The sequence below is a fragment of the Copadichromis virginalis genome, linkage group LG3 (assembly GCF_057382275.1).
Source record: "Copadichromis virginalis isolate Kocher_CV1m ecotype Utaka linkage group LG3, C_Virginalis_male_GT1.1, whole genome shotgun sequence".
Lineage (NCBI taxonomy): Eukaryota > Metazoa > Chordata > Actinopteri > Cichliformes > Cichlidae > Copadichromis > Copadichromis virginalis.
This window is the reverse complement of record NC_140620.1, coordinates 26,597,882-26,614,050: the sequence shown is the minus strand read 5'-3', so window position 1 is coordinate 26,614,050 and position 16,169 is coordinate 26,597,882. Positions and strand designations below refer to the sequence as shown.

Sequence of the window (16,169 nt, the reverse complement as noted above, 5' to 3'; positions counted from 1 at the left end):
TGATACCCAGGCCGGCTCACGCTCTCGTTTCACCGCCGCATGGCAGCTAGCCGGCTAGCGCGGCTTGGCTGCCACCCAGGTCGGGCTGGCTGACACCCAGGCTGGGCTGGCTGACACCCAGGCCCGCTCACGCTCTCGTGTCACCCCTAGTCTTTCGTGATGACTCTTGGTTGACTGCTGGACTTATTTTTCATTTATATGGGCTGGTGATTCGGTATGAGTGTCCGGTGAACTGAATGTCAGGTAAGACGTTATGTATATTTAAGGTAGTGACTGGAATAAGTCACAAGGTGTCGCTGTTGAGCTGCATATATGTTGTAAATTTTAGCAATTTTGACCATTTGTCCTCTGCAGGACACCGTAGTTCAGATTTCGCGTTCGCGTGGGCGCCATCTTGGTTCAGTGTTTACTGTGATGTGCAAAGGTAAGCACTGTCAGTGGCGAACTGCATTGGTTTTGTTTAAAAATAAGTGTTCCACTGTGTAAAATAGCGGTTTGTCATTTAAGCCGAGCAAATATTTTGTTTATTGAGGGGTTCATGTATTGTCTGATGAGAGTATGAGACAAAGATATACTTTTCTTTCTTACTCTCATATAAAATATTTAGCTTTTATTAAATAGTTATCTGAATCTTACAACCAAAGTTTGTATAATAATACACAAGATTGGCTGTAGACCATTGTTAATCATTCAGAACACTGTGTAAAAATAACAAAAAACAAAAAGTGAATGAAAAGTGCATAAATATTTATTTTACGTGTTTGATGTGTGTGGCAGGGCGTGGTCTGCAGTGCCGCTGCAGGGGAGGTGGACCCACCTCAGCGGCATCTGCAATCACGCCTCTCAGGTGTAAAGTCTGTGCTCTCTCTGCTTTTTTTTTTTTTTTTTTTTTTTTTTTGTGTGTATGTGTCGGGCTATGAGATGAAAAGGTACAGCAACTATGTGTGAAAAGTGGTCCATAACGTAATGCTTCAAAGTGTGTTCATGCAAACATTGTCGGGTCTGCTTATGAACCTCTGCGCACAGCGTCTACAAATTGGGGCTGTACGAAGTCACCTCATCTTTACACAAAACTGTAAGCTGTCATCTGTGAGGCGCGAGCGGTGTTTGGTTTTACCATAGTTCATGGTGGAGAATGGCTGCTCCGGTGAGTTTTGCTCTCTGTAGCCGTTTGAATGGCAAACTACACTGATTAGCGGCGGCATAGGCACACTTAAAATTTCTTCAGAAATTTTTGCTTTCTAGTTATTATTATTATTATTATTCTTTTTCCGCCTGAAATTTTGGACCTTAACTCGCCCCACAGTTTTGAGACAAGGTTCACATATGATATATCATTGTGTGCGGCTGGAGCTGGAATGAGTTGCTATGACTTTTGGTGTTTATTACTTCTATAGTTTTTTAAATATGAATATTTTAATGCAAGTTTTTGCCCATTCAAATGAATGGGAACGAACGAAAGTGAAACTTTACTTACTTTGTGGTGTGTTTGCTCACTCACTTAATTTGTGGTGTGTTGGCTCACTCTAGTGGTATGTCCCCGTATTTGGATTACCATAATGACAACAATACGAACGGCGCGCACAGCGTTGGTGCTTTCAGGAACCATTGGAATTCTTAAGGTTGCACGAAGCATTGAATAGTTACGGTAACGGCAATGGTGTACGCTTGGTGGAAAACTGCATATCCCACAATTCAAAGCACGCCTCTACCAGTCAAACAATGGCGGCTGCCACTTGGTTTAATATATTCCTCTTATTTGTGTTTCTAGGTCACAGAGTAAACTTTTAAGATATTGAATATTTTAATGCAAGTTTTTGCCCATTCAAATGAATGGGAACGAACGAAAGTGAAACTTTACTTACTTTGTGGTGTGTTTGCTCACTCACTTAATTTGTGGTGTGTTGGCTCACTCTAGTGGTATGTCCCCGTATTTGGATTACCATAATGACAACAATACGAACGGCGCGCACAGCGTTGGTGCTTTCAGGAACCATTGGAATTCTTAAGGTTGCACGAAGCATTGAATAGTTACGGTAACGGCAATGGTGTACGCTTGGTGGAAAACTGCATATCCCACAATTCAAAGCACGCCTCTACCAGTCAAACAATGGCGGCTGCCACTTGGTTTAATATATTCCTCTTATTTGTGTTTCTAGGTCACAAAGTAAACTTTTAAGATATTTTCAGGTGAGAATGTAGGTGTGTAAACGTCAAATATCTGCTCGTTTTGTCAAAACATCCCATATTAGCAACAGATTTCTCACGATGTTGCTGCTAGCCGGCTAGCTAGTTCGGCCGGCTAGCTAGCTCGGCTAGCTAGCGCCGCTTCGCTCAAAAGCACCCAGGCTTGGCTTTCAGTGAGGCGTCTCTAACTCCTTTCACCCCCGATCGCTCCGCAAACAGTCTTTGTCTTAGCTGGACTTATTTTTCGTTTATATGGGCCGATGATGCTGGTCGATGTGGAAAAAATAACTGAGTTGTTCATATACCGGTGGCTAGCTAGCTCCGCGTTAGCCACCGGTATATGTCTCTTCCCCTCGTATGCGGGAAAGAAACACCGATCGACCGGTGGTGGCTAACGCGGAGCTCAATCGTGGATAAGGGAAACCCAATGCAGGAGAAGCAGGCGGCTGGTGAACTGAATTTCAGGTAAGACGTTATTAACTGCACTCTATTTGGGTCAGATATAAACCGAGTTTAGGTGTAGTTTATTTTCGTTGTGCTGACAGTTACAATAACTGTACTGTGTGCTAGCTAGCACGACGGAGTTTCTATACAGCTGTGCGCGCTAAGTTACTGATTTTGAACTTTATGACAGCCTCCCCTATTTTCAGGCGAGAATGTAGGGGTGTAAACTTCAAATATCTGCTCGTTTTATCAAGAAGTCCCATATTTTATCAAGAAGTCCCATATCTCTCACGATGTTACTGCTAGCGCCGCATGGCAGCTAGCTGGCTAGGGCGGCTTGGCTGACACCTAGGCCGGGCTGACTGATACCCAGGCCGGCTCACGCTCTCGTTTCACCGCCGCATGGCGGCTAGCTGGCTAGCGCGGCTTGGCTGCCACCCAGGTCGGGCTGGCTGACACCCAGGCTGGGCTGGCTGACACCCAGGCTGGGCTGGCTGACACCCAGGCCCGCTCACGCTGTCGTGTCACCCCTAGTCTTTCGTGATGACTCTTGGTTGGCTGCTGGACTTATTTTTCATTTATATGGGCTGGTGATTCAGTATGAGTGTCCGGTGAACTGAATGTCAGGTAAGACGTTATGTATATGTAAGGTAGTGACTGGAATAAGTCACAAGGTGTCGCTGTTGAGCTGCATATATGTTGTAAATTTTAGCAATTTTGACCATTTGTCCTCTGCAGGACACCGTAGTTCAGATTTCGCGTTCGCGTGGGCGCCATCTTGGTTCAGTGTTTACTGTGATGTGCAAAGGTAAGCACTGTCAGTGGCGAACTGCATTGGTTTTGTTTAAAAATAAGTGTTCCACTGTGTAAAATAGCGGTTTGTCATTTAAGCCGAGCAAATATTTTGTTTATTGAGAGGTTCATGTATTGTCTGATGAGAGTATGAGACAAAGATATACTTTTCTTTCTTACTCTCATATAAAATATTTAGCTTTTATTAAATAGTTATCTGAATCTTACAACCAAAGTTTGTATAATAATACACAAGATTGGCTGTAGACCATTGTTAATCATTCAGAACACTGTGTAAAAATAACAAAAAACAAAAAGTGAATGAAAAGTGCATAAATATTTATTTTACGTGTTTGATGTGTGTGGCAGGGCGTGGTCTGCAGTGCCGCTGCAGGGGAGGTGGACCCACCTCAGCGGCATCTGCAATCACGCCTCTCAGGTGTAAAGTCTGTGCTCTCTCTGCTTTTGTGTTTTTTTTTTTTTGGTTTTTTTTTTGGTTTTTTTTTTTGTGTATGTGTCGGGCTATGAGATGAAAAGCTACAGCCGGCTGTGTGGGTACAGCAACTATGTGTGAAAAGTGGTCCATAACGTAATGCTTCAAAGTGTGTTCATGCAAACATTGTCGGGTCTGCTTATGAACCTCTGCGCACAGCGTCTACAAATTGGGGCTGTACGAAGTCACCTCATCTTTACACAAAACTGTAAGCTGTCATCTGTGAGGCGCAAGCGGTGTTTGGTTTTACCATAGTTCATGGTGGAGAATGGCTGCTCCGGTGAGTTTTGCTCTCTGTAGCCGTTTGAATGGCAAACTATACTGATTAGCGGCGGCATAGGCACACTTAAAATTTCTTCAGAAATTTTCGCTTTCTAGTTATTGTGTGGATGCTTTAAGCATCCACACTATTGAGTTCCTCTTGATACTTCCGTACACTTTTTGGCACTTAACTACTTCCACAATTTTCAGCCGATTTTCACCGTTCAAATTCTAAACTATTCTGCTATTTCTGCTAATGTGTGCTATGTCTTTTGGTATTTTTCACTATTATACTTTTTAAAATATTAAGCTTAATTTGTCACATTGAAATGAATGGGAAACTTCTGCAATTCTGCTAAAATTTTCTTGTTTTTGAAACTTAACTACTTCCTCATATTTTCACGTAGAACAACCATTCAAACTTTAAAATGTTCTCAAATTATTGGGCTATTCAGGTATAAATCAGCTTTTTCAAATCATTTACTGTTTTACTTTTATGCCTCTTAAAGTTTTCAGTTGCAAAATTGTGATTTTTCACAAAATACATGCGTTGTTATGGTTGCTATGCACTTGGCTTCCAGTGTGCCACTGAAGGTTTTGCAGTCTTCTCTTCATGTCTGAACAACTTCTTGCTACTTGCTCAATTTTCACTCAACTTCCACAAATTATACATCAAAACGTAGGTATTTTTGCTGGCCTTCCGAAAGTGTCACTATCATTGTTGTGGGATTTATAGAATTTTGGCAAATCTCCTCAGACCAACACAAAGTCGCAAAACTCTCCATAGAAAGTCAATGGAGAGTTTGTTCAAAATCACCACTTGATTTCTGTAATGAGAGGCATATTCGAATCGTCATATCTCCTTAATGAAGCAAAGTTAAGACATAAGGCTTGTCCCAGTATATCTTCAGACACTCCTGACGCTCACAATTCAAGAATTATTTTCTCACCTATTACCGTTCTGAAATGAGTTAGACTTGTTTGAGGGTAGGAAATTCGTCCTTCGCTCAGATTTCTTCAGATTTCAAACTCTGGAAATGAGGCACTTTTTTCTCTCATCATATCTTTTTAATGGATTTCCACAGAGACCTGAAAATTTCCATGATTGTTCACCAAAGCCTGCTGTCTCTTACGGTGAAAGAATGATATTGATACTCCAAATAGATTTAGAATTACCAAAGGTTGTTTGAGAGCAAGTCAAGGCAGTTTTTGCTTCGCCTCTACTCAGTTACAGTGTATTACAAGTCATATATCTTTAATAATTTATATTTTATCTCTGAATTATGAAGACCTGAAGATTCCCCCATCTCTTCTGAACAAAACGATGTCTGAATGACCGTTCTAGCCCCTACGGTTAGGAAATTATGGCCATTTGTTCGAGGGGAATCCTGAATGTCAGAAATACACTGAAGAAAACTCACACCTCTCTCTGTGTCTGTGTGTGTAAGGGCTGACTACAGCAGGTGCAGCTAATTTAACTGACCTACATATACCAAGCCCAGACTCTCAACAGCTCCTGTTCCCTTTACTGTCTGTGTATGTGTGTCTGTGTATCAATATTTCTCCTATGTTTAAGTATTACTCCTCAATCATAGTATTTCTGCTAAAGCAAAGTACTTCATGGTATTTGTGCAAAATCATGGTTTTGGGGCTAAATCATAATATTTCTGTTATTTTATAATATATGTGCTGAATATATTATATGTGCCAAATCATAGTATTTATCCCAAATTATAGTATTTATGCCAAATTATAGTATTTGTACTGAAACATAGTACTTCTGCCCAATCATAGTATTTGTACCCAATCATAGTATTTCTGCTAAATCATAGCATGTGTGCCAAATCATGGTATTTATGTAAAAACATAGTATGTCTGCAAAACCATAGTATATCTCTTATGTTATAGTATTACTACTAAGGCATAGTATTTCTGCCAAATCATAGTATTTGTACTAAATCATAGTACTTGTGCCAAATCATAGTATTTGTTGCACATCAGTATTGGAACCAAAACAGTATTTGTCCGAAAGCATCGTATTTGTATGGAGTCATAGTTTTTCTTCTAAATCATAGTATCTCAATCAAATCTCAGTAGTTGTGTTAAAACGCAGTATTATTGCCAAATCACAGTATTTCTGCCAAGTCATAGTATTTGTACCCAATCATAGTATTTGTGCCATGTCATCGTATTTGTGCCGAATCATGGTATTTTTGCCAAATCGTGGTATTTGTGCCCAATTAATAATTCTGTTATATTATAGTATTACTACTAAGTCGTAGAATATCTGTTATGTTATAGTGTATCTGCGGAATATAGTATGTGTGCCAAATCATAGTATTTATACCAAATCACAGTATTTGTGCTAAAACATAGTATTTCTGCCATATTGTGGTATTTGTGCAAGAACATTGAATGTGCAAGAACATTGAACTGTTATGTTATAGTATTACTTAGAGCTGGGCGATATAACGATAACGATATGTATCGCGATATAACTTTTACTCGATAGAGAAATTAAACTATCGCGATAGACCTCGCCGCTCTTGTCCTCTTAAAAAAAAAAAAAAGAAAAAAAAAAGTCATCCAATCCAAATTAAGTAGCGCAGAGCCGAACCAATCACAGCCGCAGCGTCACGTCACGTGACTTGTTACGTACAGCACAAGTGCCAAGGCGCACGTGCGTATTTGTTTGTGAAGCAGCTAGCAGCTAACCGCCGTGTCGACTGGGTGATGGAGAAAATGAGTGCACCAAGTAGAGAAAAATCAACCGAGAGAACGGAAGAGAACACAGATGACAGCTCGAATGCCGAAGAGATTGTCGAAAGGAAGGGCCGGAAAAGTTCCGTAGTGTGGAGATATTTCGGCTATTTGAAGTCCGACAAAAAACAGAGTAGCACGCACTGTAAGTTGTGCCGACAGCATGTTCCCACCAAGACTGGAAATACAACTAACCTGTTTCATCACCTGAAGCAGTGCCACCCACAAGAGCACGCTCAATCTCTGACTGAAAGTGCTAATTTGTCATCGAAAACAACCGGGGGAATCCCTGCGAAGCAGCAACAGTCAATTGAGTCGGCTTTCTCCAGCGTCTTACCATATGACAAAAAAGCTAAGAGACATAGCGACATAACGAATGCCATAGCCTACTGTCTTGCTAAAGACATGCTACCAATAAACACGGTCGAAAATGAAGGATTCAAGCAGCTAATTAAGGTACTGGATCCTCGTTACCAACTCCCTGGACGTAAACATTTCTCTCAGATAGCGCTTCCAACGCTATATAGAGAGTGCCGTGAGGCTGTTGAGAAGGAGCTACAAACTGTATCGTTCTTCGCTACTACATCCGACATGTGGTCAAGTCGCACGTCAGAACCTTACCTTAGCCTTACTGCCCACTATATCGACCAAGACTGGAATCTGAAAAGCAAATGTCTTCAAGCTGCCTACCTTCCCGACGACCACACGGGTGAAGTAATTGCATTAGGACTGTCAGAAGCGCTTGCATCCTGGGGACTGAGTGAAGACAAACAAGTCTGCATCACAACCGATAGTGGGACAAATATAGTGAAGGCCACATCCCTGAATAACTGGACCCGGCTGCAGTGCTTCGGACATCGACTTCACTCAGCTATCGGTAAGTTGGGAAGCAGAATAAAATTAAAAATGCCTCTTTTAATTGTGTTTTTGAGCCCATGTAAACATATTAAAAGCTAGAGATCTAAATCACTTCAATGGTTATTGTTAAAAAATAAACATCAGAAAGAATATTCTTCATGTCAGCCTATTTATTTGAGGTAATAGTTGCTGTTGGCATGCATAATAGGCAAATATTCAGTCACTCTTCAGTGTAAATCAAGTTGACAAAATGTGCCAAATAAAATTTAGAATTTTGGGGTTCTATCAGGATCCCAATTGGCTAATACAGAACCTCAGCTCTTTAAGAACAAGTGATGAAAACGTCAAACAATGATGTTGATAACACCAGCCTCTGTCACCTTTTTAAATATAAGAAAAAAAAATTTGGTCAGTCTGTCAGCAAAATTTAAAAAAGTAAAAGTACAATCATAGCAAGTAAATGTGTTTTCAGGGCAGTGAAATTTATTTGTGACTGGAAAAAAAAAATCAAAAATCTTAAATTAAATTCTGAGGTTAATATGTGCTATTATTTACCTTTTTATCCACAGAAAAAGCCGGCAAAGACAAGAGGATGGAGCGAGCTGTGGCCGTGTGTAAGAGAGTGGTGGCCACCTTCAGTTTCTCTTGGAAGAAGAAAAGGGAATTGGCTGCTGCTCAGGAGGAGCTTCACCTACCCCAGCACAAGTTAGTGACAGAGTCGCCCACCAGGTGGGGCTCACACCAAAAAATGGTTGGGAGGGTTCTGGAGCAACATAAAGCTATCTCTCAGGTCCTCAGTGCAGATAAGAAGACCAGGCACTTGGTTCCCTCCTGGCAAGATCTAGATGTTCTGGAGTCTGTGCATGTGGCCCTGAACCCACTACTGGAATTCACAGATTCACTTTCTGGAGAGTGTTACGTGAGTGTGTCCTACCTCAAGCCGATGCTTCACCTTTTCAGAACACAGATTCTGAAACCATCTGAGGTTGAAACACAACTTACAAAAGACCTTAAGATGACAGTCATGACATACCTTGATGAAAAGTACAATGACCAGATTACAAATGAACTGCTTGATGTTGCAACCCTGCTAGATCCGCGCTTCAAAGTACGATACATTAATGCAGAACACGTTGATGCCATCAAAATGAGAGCAGTGTATGAGATGTTGGGGCAAATTGAGCACCCATCCACTTCAGCTGGAACGGAGGAAACAGAAGATGGTGGAGCTGCTGCAGTACTACCAACCCAGAAGAAACAGAGAAAGTCACTGGGCAGTTTCTTTAAGAAATCCCACCCCACCAGCACAGGGCTCACTGAGAAAGAGACAGTTGAAAAGGAGCTTGAAAAGTACTTGCTGGCACCTGATGCAGACAGTGAAATGGACCCACTTGAGTGGTGGAAAATCAACAAGAGAAGCTTCCCAAGAGTTAGCTGCCTGGCAAAGCGCTACCTGTGCATCCCCGCAACCAGCAGCCCCTCTGAGAGGGTATTTAGTACAGGGGGTAATATTGTGACTTGCCACAGGGCCGCTTTAAAGCCTGAAGCAGTGGATAGACTTGTCTTCCTGTCCCACAACCTGTAGGCTATTTTCAGACTAAAGTTTATATATATATATATGTATATATATATATATATATATATATATATATATATAAAACTAACACCCAGCACGCCCCTGCGGGCAGTTTATCCTTCAAGCTCGGGTCCTCTACCAGAGGCCTGGGAGCTTGAGGGTCCTGCGCAGTATCTTAGCTGTTCCCAGGACTGCGCTCTTCTGGACAGAGATCTCCGATGTTGTTCCCGGGATCTGCTGGAGCCACTCGCCTATCTTGGGAGTCACCGCACCTAGTGCTCCGATTACCACGGGGACCACCGTTACCTTCACCCTCCACATCCTCTCGAGCTCTTCTCTGAGCCCTTGGTATTTCTCCAGCTTCTCGTGTTCCTTCTTCCTGATATTGCTGTCATTCGGAACCGCTACATCGATCACTACGGCCGTCTTCCTCTGTTTGTCTACCACCACTATGTCCGGTTGGTTAGCCACCACCATTTTGTCCGTCTGTATCTGAAAAAAAAAAAATATATATATATATATATATATATATATATATGTATATATATATATATATATGTATATGTATATATATATATATATGTATATGTATATATATATATATATATATATATATATATATATATATACATATGTATGTATATATATATATATATATATATATGTGTATATGTGTGTGTGTGTGTGTGTGTGTGTGTGTTGCACCTTGGATGTGTACCTAGGATTTAAAGAATGTTCTGTTAGCATCTTTATTTTAAAACTGTTGGAAAAGCTCAGCTATACAACAAGGAGAGTGAGAATTTCCTTTTAGTTCTCAGTTCATTTGATATTGACATTGACAAAAGTTAGTCAATTTTGTCTGTTCTTCTGTAAAAAAAAAAACTAAGATTTATTTTTAGAATTAATATTTTGTTTCTAAGTGGAAGTGACAATTTAGTAGTCTGTTTTGTTTGTTCTATTTTCAAACTTAAACGCTTTAGCGGCTGCTTTTTGTTTAGTTTGCAATATTTGCCTTTATTTATTTGAAACTGAAGTCTCATTTTCCTTAAGTACATCTGCCCTGTTTAACTTATTATGGGAAATAAATATTTAAATCAAAACAAGCGGCTGATTATTTCACATTTTACTTGTGAGCAACGGCACATTTAAATCTTACAAATTTAGTTATTTGGCTTATATCGTGATATATATCGTTATCGCCTGAAATGAAAAAAACATATCGTGATATGGAAAAATCTCATATCGCCCAGCTCTAGTATTACTACTAAGTCATAGTATTTCTGCGTTGTTATAGTATTTGTGCTAAAACGTAGTATCTCTGCCAAGTCATAGAATTACTGCAATTTCATAGTTTTTTTTAGGAAATCTGTTATGTTATAGTATTACTACTAAGTCATAGTATTTCTGCCAAATCATAGTATTTGTGTGAATTCGTATACTGTAATATCACTGTATTATGTAGTAGCTAAGTAGGGGGCTGACTGTTTACTAAGTGCATCAGTGTAAATAGGTCATCTCTTGTGTTGGAGTGCCCTCTTGTGGCGCCTTTTGGGTAGTGCCTTAGTAAACGTGAACCCTGTAAGAAGTGGTATCATATGAGAACCGGTTTGGCGCAGTGAGATGAGTATGAGATGAAATTCTGCTGATTTACCTCTTTTCTGCCCAAATTCTGCTGATTCACCTCTTTTCTGCAACATTTTCAGCCTTTCCACCTCTTATCAGCACAATTCTCAGCAGCTTCCGCTCATTTCAGCACAATTGTCAGTCTCTCCACCTCTTCTTTGTGAGAAAATGTTTGGCTCAGTGAGCTAAATAACTGCCCTTAGACCAGAAGGGCCAGGTTCGAATCTTGCTCAGGGCAATGTTTTTTTTGTTTTGTTTTTTTGTTTCAACTTTTTCAGCTTTTTTCTGCAGACATCTTCAGCGTTAAGGCATCCACACAGCATTTTCGCAGGAAATGCAAATTCTTCTAGTTCTTTATTATTCTAGTTGCTTCCGTACGTTTTTTGGACCGCTACTCCCACAGCTTTTGTGCTATTTTCACCGTTCAAATCTTAAAAAATTCTGCTCTTTCTGCTAATGGGTGCTATATCTTTTGGTGCTCATAACTTCTATACTTTTTGAGATATTGATTTTTCTTTTCAATATTTTTTGCCCTTTTTTGCATATTATCAGTGGCCTCACTGATTTTCCTTGCCGGCTTGACCTGTGTTTTAGCTCAGTGAGATGAGCGTCCGTTCTCAGACTGGGAGGCCCGGGTTCAAATCCCGCTTATGGCAACATTTCTTTCAGTCAACAGTTAAACTTTTTTTTAACTCTTTTCACCACAAATTTAAGCTTTTTCAGCCCTTTTCAGCACAATTTTCAGTTTTTTCACCACTTTTCAGCACAAATACCAGCTTTTTCAGCTGTTTTCAGCAAAAACCTCTTTTCAGCAGAATACTGCTCATTCAACTCTTTTCAGCAGAAATTCTGCTGATTGAACTCTTTTCAGCAGAATTTTCACCTCTTTTATGCCCAAATTCTGCTTATTCATCTCTTCTGAAAAACTTTCAGCCTTTTCACCTCTTATTAGCACAAATCTCAGCTGTTTTCAGAAAAAACTCTTTTGAGCAGAAATTCTGCTGATTCATCTCTTTGCAGCTCATCTTTTTGCTTCCTTACCTCTTTTCTGCAAAGTTTTTAGCCTTTTCACCTCTTATCAGCACAATTCTAAGCAGCTTCTGCTAATTTCACCAGAATTGTCAGTCTGTCCACCTCTATTTGTTAGAAGGAGATTGGCGCACTGAGGTGAGACGCTACCTTTAGATCAGAAGGGCCAGGTTCGAATCCTGCTCAGGGCAATGTTTTTTTGTTTTTGTTTTCAGCCGACATCTTCAGCGTTAAGGCATCCACACAGCATTTTCGCAGGAAATGCAAATTTTTCTAGTTATTATTCTTTTTCCGCCTGAAATTTTGGACCGTAACTTGCCCCACAGTTTTGAGACAAGGTTCACATATGATATATCATTGTGTGCGGCTGGAGCTGGAATGAGTTGCTATGACTTTTGGTGGTTATTACTTCTATAGTTTTTTAAATATTAATATTTTAGTGAAAATTTTCCCACGCTTATGTGCCGCACAGTTTTGACACAAGGGTTACATATTTTACATCATTTTGTGCGGCTGGGTCTGGACTACTATGCTATGACTTTTGGTGTTCATAACTTTTATAGTTTTGTAAATATTTACATTTTAGTGCAAATTTGCCTTAAAACACAAAATCCCACAATGCAAAGCACGCCTTTACCGAGTGAAACAATGGCGGCCACCATTTCGTTTAATATATTGCTCTTATTCGTGTTTCTAGGTCACAAAGTAAACTTTTAAGATATTTTCAGGTGAGAATGTAGGTGTGTAATCGTCAAATATCTGCTCGTTTTGTCAAAACATCCCATATTAGCAAGAGATTTCTCACGATGTTGCTGCTAGCCGCGGCTAGCTAGCGAACGTAGTTTGACCGGAAGTGTGGCGTCCCGCTTGCCCTTCACAATAAGAGCATTATAGCGGATTATAATGGGGGACGCTTTTATTTTGTATAACTACCGGAAGTAGTTCCTGTGTACTGACGGTTGCTTAACCTCGCACTAATGCTATTTAGTTGCATAGTGTGAGCAGTTTGAAGTGTATTATATATTTCTGATCTTTATATTTGATTATGTTAACTATGTTGTATTATGTTTATATTTGAGTATTTGACTTGTCTATTCTCTTTATTTAGTGTTATAAGAGATGCTAAGCACTAACTTTAAAATGGATATTACCAACTCACAACTGAACCGCGTCCATGCTTACTGATGTTACTGATTCATTTTAGTAATTGACTAAGATGAAGCATTAGCTTTTCAGCTGCAGTTTGCTGGTAATCCTGCTATGTTAGTTTTGTGTCATACTCATTCCTGAGACCGTGGAATTTTGTAAAAACATGATTATTTTTGCTTAATGTGTTTTTTTTATATATATGTTGTTGTATTTTACTATGTTGATAATCACGCAGTGTTTACTGTGATGTGCAAAGGGCCAGCAGCAGAGTTGGAGTGGTGTTTGCCCCAGCATCTGAATAAACGGAACAGTCCGAGCCACAAATTGAACGCCTGGTTGAATTGAACTACCTGGGGCCAGGTAGGGCATTAACAGGGAGAGGGGGACACAAAGATATACTTTTCTTTCTTACTCTCATATAAAATATTTAGCTTTTATTAAATAGTGATCTGAATCTTACAACCAAAGTTTGTATAATAATACACAAGATTGGCTGTAGACTATGTTAATCATTCAGAACACTGTGTAAAAATAACAAAAAACAAAAAGTGAATGCAAAAGTGCATAAATATTTATTTTACGTGTTTGATGTGTGTGGCAGGGCGTGGTCTGCAGTGCCGCTGCAGGGGAGGTGGACCCACCTCAGGGGCATCTGCAATCACGCCTCTCAGGTGTAAAGTCTGTGCTCTCTCTGCTTTTTGTTTTTTTGTATGTGTCGGGCTGTGAGAGGAAAAGCTACAGCCAGCTGTTTGGGTACAGCAACTATGTGTGAAAAGTGGTCCATAACGTAATGCTTCACAGCGTGTTCATGCAAACATTGTCGGGTCTGCTTATGAACCTCTGCGCACAGCGTCTACAAATCGGGGCTGTACGAAGTCACCTCATCTTTACACAAAACTGTAAGCTGTCATCTGTGAGGTGCGAGCGGTGTTTGGGTTTTATCATAGTTCATGGTGGAGAATGGCTGCTCTGCTGAGTTTTGCTCTCTGTAGCCGTTTGAATGGCAAACTACACTCATTGGCGGCGGCATAGGCACACTTAAAATTTCTTCAGAAATTTTCGCTTTCTAGTTTATTTATTTATTGCTTTTATAGGCAGTAATCGATGTTGCTGTAACAGGATGAGAACTAGATAAATGCCACTGCATTGCTTTGAACAGTCAGCAGAGTCTGCACATATAATTACAGATATTCCTGCAAAAAGTTAATTACTCAAAAGAATCTTGCATTTTACTTTTGCATTTATAACAGCTGCTGCAACAGAAATAACCATGTTCTTTACATTAAAATAGCAACAAACCTTTCTGGAACAACTTTCAAGGTTCATGGCGAAGACAAAGATCTAATGACATGAAGACTCCAGTGAAACTTAAAGTATTAGGAACCAGATTTAATGCGTGACCAACACATTTCCCCCTGTGGCCTTCACCAGGGTCATTGCTAAATACCCTTGTGATTGTGAAAAGACTACTGGTCAAGTCAAAAAGGAGTGTATGGTAAAATGACCAATGACCATGTGACAAGATCAAGCAAGCATTTTTCTGATGTGTTCACCGCTCAATGGTTTGTTGTCATATTGAACAAAATATTAGGTTCTCTTTGTATATTACACTCAGGCATCAGGAAAGAGTGGTAACTAGTTCATAGTTTTTAGCTAATGACATGTCAATCACAAGACATTGCTCAGAAAACGTGCAGATTCTCAGCTAGATCCACCTTCCACTCTTTACTTACAGTTTCACAACAGCAAACAAACACACAAATAAGTTGAAGTAATTGTTTCCTGTATGACTTCACTGGTCTCGCATCAGTAAGGACTTTTGCTCCTTGTTGCTTGAGTTCATTGAGGTGGTGAGCATACATTTATCCCCAGACATGTCCATGTACACAAACATTAAACAACTTCTTTCTGACTTGTTTCACACTTTTGCACCACTTCAGAGGAATCCCCTTAACCTCAAATCACTGTTTTCTTAAGGTATGACTTACCTTCACAGCTGTGTGGATTACGCATCATGTCACAGAAGGTCCACAAGCATAGATGCACGTGTGTGTTCATGTCTGTAAGCTATTATTGTTTCATCTCACTGAAAGCACAAATGCCATCCTCTCTCTCTCTATTTTTATATGAGGATGGGGTGGACAAAATAACAGGAACACCTCACAACAGTGATGGCGCTGAGTTGCAAAGCTGCCTGAGCTGCATTAGAGACTGCGCTGGTGTTATTCACCTATAACGTGCTACAGTTCGTGCTTCCCTGTGTGTGTCGCTTACAAGAAGGTCAACAAACACACCGCAGTGCTGCAGGCAGAACATACATAATCAATCAGCCCTCAGTGCAAGCTACAAAAATAAAATATGGGTTACACACACACACACACACACACACACACACACACACACACACACACACACACACACACAGTCATGTTTTCATATCCTTCCCTAGATGCTTATCCTAACACTAGCCCAGTGCTTCCCAAAAACGGTGCTGTGGCACACAGGTGTGCCGTAGAAGATTATCTGGTTCCACCTGATTAGTACTCCAAGTGACCGCAGTGAGTAACAGGCAGAACAATTACATTGTCTTCCACTAGAGGGCGGTACAACCACCTGTTCTAATTAAGTTGGTTGTCAAACAGAAGAAGATATTACATAATAGTCATGCTGTCAGAACACAGCACATAATAGCAATAGATAAATATTTGAAGAGAAAAAGCAGTCAGTCTGGGTCCTGGAGAAAATTCCAGCCCACATGAAGGCCGTCATGAGTGATGGTCAGAAGAAAGCAAAAAAGGTATACTGGGGACAAACTGAGCCTATTTTACTAAGATAAATGATCAAAATGCTTTTTGAGACATTTTTGTTTGGTGGTGCGCTGTTTGATTTTTCTAATGTGAAATATGTGCCGTGGCTCCAAAAGGTTGGGAAACACTGGTCTAACCTATTTTCTGTGCCCATAAGGGCTGTTGGTCCCCACAAGTATGGTAAACTTCC

The 16,169-nt window shown here is 40.2% G+C and overlaps 1 protein-coding gene across 1 annotated transcript; it reads left to right on the top strand.

The window, feature by feature from the left end:
- The first annotated feature begins 6,662 nt into the window (after positions 1–6,662).
- LOC146713729 (E3 SUMO-protein ligase ZBED1-like) lies at positions 6,663–9,380 on the top strand. Its single transcript, XM_085452706.1, has 3 exons — positions 6,663–7,814; positions 8,365–8,709; positions 8,953–9,380. Exons 1-3 carry the CDS (start codon positions 6,911–6,913, stop codon positions 9,378–9,380), a joined length of 1,677 nt encoding a protein of 558 aa, XP_085308832.1. The 5' UTR covers positions 6,663–6,910.
- Positions 9,381–16,169: the final 6,789 nt, after the last annotated feature.